The sequence below is a fragment of the Corvus moneduloides genome, chromosome 10 (genome assembly GCF_009650955.1).
Source record: "Corvus moneduloides isolate bCorMon1 chromosome 10, bCorMon1.pri, whole genome shotgun sequence".
NCBI lineage: Eukaryota > Metazoa > Chordata > Aves > Passeriformes > Corvidae > Corvus > Corvus moneduloides.
Genome location: NC_045485.1, coordinates 26,605,073 through 26,612,981, shown reverse-complemented (window position 1 = coordinate 26,612,981; position 7,909 = coordinate 26,605,073). Strand labels below are relative to the sequence as shown.

Genomic DNA, 7,909 nt, shown 5'->3' with positions numbered 1-7,909 from the left:
ACTTATTAGGCATTCCAGTCCAAGGAAACCAGGAATGTAAGTGTTCCCGTCCAAAAACATCCCGTTAAGGCTATTTTATTTTAATCACAGCTGTGCTAAAAACCACGCAGTTCTCTTACACCATCCAATCCCTTCCCTGATAGGATGAAAGCCCATTTTTCCTGACTTTTTATTGCAACCATCTTGAAGATGGACGTGCCAAGAGCTGAGCGCAGGTGTGAGGTTCCCCTTGTACACACCCCCCAAAAACCTGCACAAGGTTGTTGGGCAACTCTACCTGAACCAGTTGTGCTTTAAGCAGAGCAGGTGGGACGTGACAAGTTTATTTGGAGGAGGGAGAGGGTGTCTGAGGCAGGTTCTGAGCCGCGGGGCTGCGATGCTCTCGTGCTCATATTAATGAACTGCTGCGTTCGGGGATCAATCGACACCACCGGTACTTTTATTGACTTTATAATTAGCAGCATCTTACTTTTGCTGGAATAAAGCCGTTTTACCTAACACAAAATCTATCATTTCCACCTCGTTATTAGCATAGAAACGGCCGAGCTGGTTTGACTCTGGCTGCTCGCGGGCCTCGCCGGGAAGGCTCTGACTGTCCCTGTCCTTATCCCTGTCCTTATCCCTGTCCTTATCCCTGCCCATACCGCGGGGACACCTCGGGCTCTCCCGCCGCTGCCCGCGGTGCCGCAGCCGGCCCGGGGGACCCTTCCCAAGCCGCCCCAACCTTTCCCAACCCTTCCCCGGCGAGGGGCCCGGGGGGGGCTCGGGGGGCTGCGCATCCCCCGCCAGCCCCGTCCGTCGCTCACCCCGGCGCGGCTCCTCCCGCTGGGATTTCTCGGAGCTTCCCAGCGCTCTCGGAGGAGCGGGAGGAGAATCCCGACCTGGAGGAAGCGCCCAGCCCGGAGCCCCCCGCGCCCACCGCGGGAGCGCTGGGTCGGAGCCGGCGCGGTGCGGGCTCTGCCCGGGCGCGGGGGGTCCCGATCCCCCCGGATCCCTCCGTGGAAAAGATTGCGAGCCGTTCCGCTTTCCTCGCTTTTATTACCTGAGGGAACCTGACAGAACTCGTAAAGACACAATTGCTATAGAGCTTCCGCCGGCCGGCTTGGCTGCCACAGAAAAGCCAACGCGAACGCCGCGTCCCGGTTTGTGCAGCCGAAACTCGGGAAAAACTCAGAGAAAGTGGGGGAAAAAAGAAACTCTAAACAAGCTGCGCGGAGGCGAGCGGCGCTTCCTCGTCGTGCTGAGCGCTATCGGCGTGTCGCGGTATCTACGGAGCAGAAAGAAACGTGCGAGCGCTACAGAAGGTGTGAACACGGAAAAGAAAGAACATCACCGATGGCTGGACACCGACAGTCCCGGCAGGGAGCTGGAACCGTCCCCCGAACCGTCCCCCCTTCAGTCAATAGGTCGCAAAGTGTCTTAAATTCATTACTTGGCACTTATTGAAATTCGTGACGTCGAAAATGGATTAAAAAAGGTGAAGCAAACCTGAGTGAAACAAAATATATTGTACTGACAACAAATGCAATGAGATAACAGCATCTTGCTTTCTTTTTTTTTTTCTTTTTCGTTTTTAAATAACTTAAAATACACTAGAAAAAATATGGTCAATATAAATAATTTTGTTTTCATGGAGAACAAATAGATACAAAGCCCGTCCATACCAAAGTTCGCGTAGAAGAGCTTTCCCCCTGTCTTGGCAATAAGCATGAGGGTCTGATGACAAAATCTGGGATAACAATCACTGACTGCAGGGTACCCCAGGTTAAATAGCTATACGTCTCTCAAATAATAATAATCATAACCAAAAAAATCACAAGATTACGTGAATAGATACACCTTTATGAGATAAAATGTAAATGTTTGACAGTCAACTATCAATTCACAAGTTATAGCCAAAATAAACTTTGTTCGTGTGTATCAACATATTTTACATGTACCCAGTACCTCTTATCGGAATTTGCCGTGGTGTCGAGTGGTGGTTGGGAATTAAATACTCTCTCTTTTTTTTCCCCTTCTTTCTTATTTTTTCATTTACTTTTGCCCTCAGGACAGGAGAGACCCGGCAAAGGGAAGCAAACTCCGCTCTCCTGGCGCTTTCCACTCCCTTTTATTTCAGAGGTGGGACAGCAAACGACCAACAAAGATTTAAGAGTGGAAAAGGTAGCGCTTGATCTCCCTCTCTCTGCCTGCTTCCCTCCAAGATTAAAGGAGAAAGAACCCAGCCACTTTTGTTTGTTTGGTTTTGTGGTTGTCTTGTTTTTTTTTCTACTAAAGATGAGGGTGAAGTGCAAGTGAATCAAAGGACTCCATCAATGAAATACAAATACATGCAACCCGGAATGCTGCTGGAGGAAGTATCCCGGACAGTTTCCCATTAGAAATTCGCAGAGAAATCACTGTCTTTTTTTTTTTTTTTGTCTTTTTTTTTTTCCCGTTCGTCGTCGTCTTTCTCTCTTCTTTTTTTTTTTTCTTTTTTTTTTTTCTTTTTTGTCGCTATTCCAGACGTGGTTGTTAAACTCAAGTATCTGATGCAACGTGAAAGGAGGCCCGCCTCTCTTATCAAATTTCTTGTATTAAAGTGAACTTCGCAGAAAAAGGTCAGTTTCAAAACCTGTGAACTTCCCAGCTGCGCGTCCTCTAATTCCTTAAATAAGTATATATCTCCCGTCCGTTTCTCCTCTCCCTCGTTTCTTTCTTTTTTTTTTTTCCGTTTTAACTCTTTTTTCCCTTTTTTTTTTTGTTCCTTTTTTATTTTTTTTTTTTACTTGCCAAAAAAAAAAAAAAAAAAAAAAAAGAAAAAGAAAAAAAAAAAAAAAGAAGAAGCGCGGTCACAGCCCCAGGGCGGCGGCGTGTTTCTTGGCCTTCAGGCGGAGGTCGGCGATGCTGGAATTCTTGCTGGTGGTCTTGGCGGCGGCGGCGGCGGCCACCACGGAGGCGGCGGAGGCGGACTCGGCCAGGGTGGCCAGCGGGAGCCCGAAGGGGGGCGCGGGGAACATCATGTAGGGGGCGTGGGCCAGGTGCGGGTGCAGGTGATGGTGCGCGTGGGCCACGGCGCTGTCCAGCTGCAGCTGCGCCTGCACCTGCGGGGACAACGGGAGGGCCCGTGGGGCCGTGTCACCGCCCGGAGCCGCCCGGCCGCCCGCCCGGCCGCCCGCCCGCGCCCACTTGCCTGCTGGAAGGGCATCCTCAGCGCGCCCACGTTCACGTAGGGAGCCACCCGGCAGGCCTCGAACTGGGTGGCGGCGCCGATCAGCACCCCTGGGGAGGGAGGCAGCGGCGGGGTCAGCGCCGGGACCCCCCCGCGCGTGTCCGAGGCGCGCCCCCGCCCCCGCCCCGCTACCTTTGTGCAGTTGGTTCTCCTGCTTTCGGCACTTGGCTCGGCGGTTCTGGAACCACACCTGCGGGGAGGGGGACACGGGGTCACGGCCGCGCTGCCGCCGCCGGGAGGGGCAGACCTCAAATAAACCCGCCGAGAATAACAACAGCAGCAGCAATAACAATAATCATAATTATGAGAATAATAATGAAATTCCCAAGCCCCACAACCCCGCAGACAAAGACGCCCGGGTGCGCTCCCCGCCCCCCCCCCCCCCCCGCCCGGGCAGCCCCCGCTGCCGAGCTCCGACAGGCAAAAGGAAAAGAGCCAAACCCCCCGAAAATCGCCACGCGCGGAGTGCAGGCCCCAGGGAAATGATCTCCCGGGCCCCGGGCTCCTCTTTCCACATCAGACTCCCAAAAGGCTGGAATCACCCCTGATATCCAACACTAACGGCCGATAATGGCCCGAGAAGCTCGTGCTCATTAATAAATAAATTAATTAGCTTTCTCTTGCAGAAAAACTCAACAACAACTGAACAACTGAGTTTAATGACTTTTTTTCTTATTTTCTTTTTTTTTTTTTTTTGTGGGGGGTGGAGGAGAATTATGGCCCTAAAACCTTCACTACAAAGAAGTTTCGAATGTCTCTGTTCAGTGGAGTGTAGCACAGAAGGGGAATAATTATCTCATTATCATCATAATCTAATTTGCTTGCACCGAAGAGGCTGCCCCGTTAGACAAGAACACACTTTTAATATTGGAAATGGAATCGTTAAAATAAATTCCCAGCCTTAAGTTCTGCTGGCTTTGGGAAAGGAGGGAGGGAAAGGGGGAGAGCCGGTCTTAAAACATCCCTGTATTAAACCAGGGCTCTGCAGCGCATCCCAGCAGCCACATCGACCAAGGAATCCTTTCCCCACGGCCAGGGAAAAAAAAAAAAAAAAAAGAAAAAAAAAAGAAGAAGAAAAAAAAGAGATAAAAATTGCATTTTTTGAGGTCTTACTCGAAGAGACGAATATAAACGGGAATTTCTCCCGCCCTGTCATTTTCTCCAGCCAAGGAAAATCTGCCCAAGAGCCACGTTCGCCCTCAGCCCTCCCGTGGAAACGCGCCTTCCGTCATTTACAAATTAGAGCAGATACGAGGCAAAATATTATTGAAAAGCGGTTTTTTTTTTACCGGGAGGATTTCTAGGGAATGGGTTTAATCTATGTAAATCTCCGAAAGTTATTATGCACCCTGCGATTTGGCATCATGGGAGCGCGGATTATGCGCCGCCGCCGCCTCCTTTGTCGAGCACCTCCCTGCTCCATTTTCCACAGCCAACAACTTTTTGCCTTGGTTTTGTTAAGGTTTGGTGAACAGAAACAAAAAATAAATTTAAAAAAACCCCCACGAACAAACACAAACAATTAAAAACCAACCAACCAAAAACCAACCAAGCAACCAGAAAAATAAAAGCAACCAAAAAAAAAAAAAAAAAAAAAAGGGGGGTGGGGGGGAGAGAGGGAAAATGAAGACTTTTTTTAAATTATTTTTATTTTTTTTTCGTGGTTCAGGCTCTGACAAAAGCTGCTCGTTTTGAGTTTTTCGGCTCCCCATGCCGGCTCTGCCTCTGTCCTTACAACCTTACACGATGCAGGGAAACCCCCCGAGGACGGAGCGCATACTTGGGTGCAGATGGTGCCTGCGAGCACAAAGATTGAGGGGGAGTATCTGTTACAGCGAGACTTTCTACCAGCTGCAGATGTTCGGGGCCTAGAACTGCTCCATGTGTTCAAACAAATAATGACCATCATTTTCTCTTCTTTTATTTTCAGAACGGAAATACACCGGAGCAGCTACATTTGTTCTCATTTGAGGGATCCCCTTCCTCCCCGCTCCTCAGCTCATCCCGACAAAACTCGCAGAAAGCAGCCCAGGAACACGTTTGGAAAAAACTTTGGGAGGGTGCAAAGCGCAGGTTAAATCCAGAGAAGCCGCGGCTTCCCGGGAGGGGAGAAAGCTCAAAATATCCCGGGTTTATCCCAGACTTTCTGTATTTCTTAAACCCGAACAAAGCACCTCGCTCAGTTCTCCTGCCGTTTCAACATTTAAGAACTACGAGGAGAAACGGACTGAAAATAAATCTATTCTTGTTTCACTTCGCGGTTCCTAATTCAGTTTATGGTCGCGACATCCATGAAGGGAATCGGTGCGTCCATGGATGAACCGGGCAGCGGGGACGGGGAACGCAGCCCCCGCCAGCCCCGGAGCCACGGGAGCAGCTGCCGAGGCAGGGATGGAATGACCGCGGAGCTGGGATAAAACACGGCCGAACGAAGGGCTGGGGACACGCGGGGAGACAAACGCCGGGGAGGCAAAGCCCTGCGGGGCCGTTCGCAGGTTTGCTGGGTGAAGTTGGGCGCCGGGGAGCTGACTCCTCTCCCTGACAGAGGGATGGGGCTCTTCCCCATCATCTTCCCGGCTCTCCCACAGCTGCCCCTTCCCCCGAGCACACGCACCCACGCGGGCGGGCACCCACGCGGCCCCGCAGCCTCGGCTACCTGCACCCTGGCCTCGGAGAGCCCCAGCCGCTGGCTCAGCTCCTCCCGCATGAACGCGTCCGGGTAGTGGGTCTCGTCGAAAAGCCTTTCCAGCTCGTTCAGCTGCTCCAGGGTGAAATTCGTCCGGCTCCTCCTCTGCTTGATTTTCGTCTGCCCTTCGTCTTCCATCGCTTTCGCATCCTCCTTGCGCTCCTTCAGCTCTGGGGACACTGGGCACGACACAGCAGTCAGAGCGGCGGGGCCGGCACGCCGGGGCCGGGGGCACCGGGGCTCGCCCCGCTCTCGCCGCTCCCGGCGGCCGGGGGATGCGGACGGGAGCCCCCCGGGGCCGGGGCAGCCGGGAGCGGGGCCTGTGCGCCCGGGCCGCGCTAGGCCGCCTCGGCCGCTGCCGTTCCGGGCTCCGCCGCTGCCTCCGGTAACCGCTGGCGGGGAGAACGGGGTCCGCACCAAGCCCTCCCCTCCGGCCCCGCCGCGCCCCCGGGGGATGCGCAGCAACAGGTCCCCGGAGCCTCCGTCGGCCGCCGCGGCCCCTCCGCGCCCCGCGCTCCCGCGGGATTCGTTTTTCCTTGGTCAATTTTCGGCCGGAGACGCGCCCCGGGCCGGAGCGCGGGCCCCCGCACCGACCCCCGCGGGGCCGCCCGGCCCGGTCCTGCCCCGGCCGCGGCTCCCCCGCGGCACCGATTGCCTTTTTCCAGGCATCCGTTCCAGGGATGCTCCGGGCGCTCCGCCGGTCCGAACAAAAGGGCGGCAGCGACCCGCAGGTCCCCGCAGCCACGGGCACGGGCCCGGCCGCCTCCCGCAGCGCCCGAGAGCGGCGGGCGGCCCCGGTACCGGCCCCGCGGTACCGCGCGGAACACCCGCGGGGCGGATCTGCTGGGAGCCCCGGGGCCGAGCGTGGGCAGCGCGGCCCGGCCCCACGCGGGTCCGCGCACCCGGAGCCGCGGGGAACGAACGGGCCCGCGGGGCCGGGCTTTCGTTGGCGGCGCGGCTTCCCGTGGGATGCCGAACGGGAACAAGATCGCGTTCTGAGCAAGTTAAATCCGGGTTCAAATATTTTAATCTAAAAACTTCGAGGCTGGCCGCGGATCTCCCGTGGCTGGGAGAGCCCGGGCAGCCGCCCATCACCGCCGGGCACAGCCTCCCCGCCAGCCCCAGTCCACCCGCGACCGCGGGCCGCTCCGCGCGTACCGACCCCGACGGGGGAAGGGGAGGAAGGGGAAAGGGAACGGGAGAAGGGGGAGCCCGCGGTGCCGCCGTTACCGTCGCTGAGCTTAGGGGTGGCCGCCTCGGCCGCTCTCTCGGCGGCGGCGTCGGGCTCCCGCTGCGGGGAGCGCCCGGCCGGCCGCGCCGCGGGGCTGCCCGTGTCCTCCCGGCCCGGCTCCGCCGCCGCCCCGCCGGGCTCCCGCGGGCCGCCGCCGCCGCGCAGGGGCCCGCTCTCCAGCACCTCGCGGTAGGTGATGAGCTCCTTCTTCTCCTTGGCTTTGGGATCAAACGACTTGGAGACAAACGCCGTCAGCTCCTCCATGGCTCAGGGGCGCGCTGCCCCGGCTCCCCGGGCGGGCATCCACGGGGCGGGGAGGTGGCGGCGGCGCCCCGGGCCGTGCCGAGCCGAGCCGGGCCGGGCCGTGCCGCCCGACGTGCAGGGCTCCCGGGGTCTGATAGCGACGCCGCGATTGAAGTGGCACTATTTATACTTTGCAAAGCCGGCCCCTTGTTCCCGGCGAATTACCTCCCCTCGGAGCTCTGAATGGACCCCTTCCTTCCTCCCTTCCTTCCTCCCGTCCTTGCCGGTCGCCCGCCCGCCGCGGGGCACTGCGGCCACGGCACCGCCCGCCCGCCGCGCGCTGCGCCCTAATTAATTTAATTAGGCGCGGGACCGTGTGCGAGGTCCCGGGCGAGCGCGACGCGGAGAGGGGCCGGGGCGGCGGGGGAGTGGCCACCGGGACGCGCGGGGGGGCGGCGGGGGGCGCGCAGGCTCCGCGCACCGCCCCGCGTGGGTCGGGTCAGCCCCGCAGCCCGCGGGCACAGCGAACCGGAGCGGC

General features: G+C 57.3%; 1 protein-coding gene across 1 annotated transcript; it reads right to left on the bottom strand.

Annotated features, from left to right (window-relative positions):
* Positions 1 to 1,489: 1,489 nt before the first annotated feature.
* On the bottom strand, positions 1,490 to 7,643 carry SHOX2 (short stature homeobox 2). Its single transcript, XM_032120133.1, has 5 exons — positions 7,128 to 7,643; positions 5,868 to 6,076; positions 3,344 to 3,401; positions 3,173 to 3,261; positions 1,490 to 3,083 (listed from the first exon to the last, which is right to left on the bottom strand). Exons 1-5 carry the CDS (start codon positions 7,390 to 7,392, stop codon positions 2,832 to 2,834), a joined length of 873 nt encoding a protein of 290 aa, XP_031976024.1. The 5' UTR covers positions 7,393 to 7,643; the 3' UTR covers positions 1,490 to 2,831.
* Between the last annotated feature and the right edge of the window lie 266 nt (positions 7,644 to 7,909).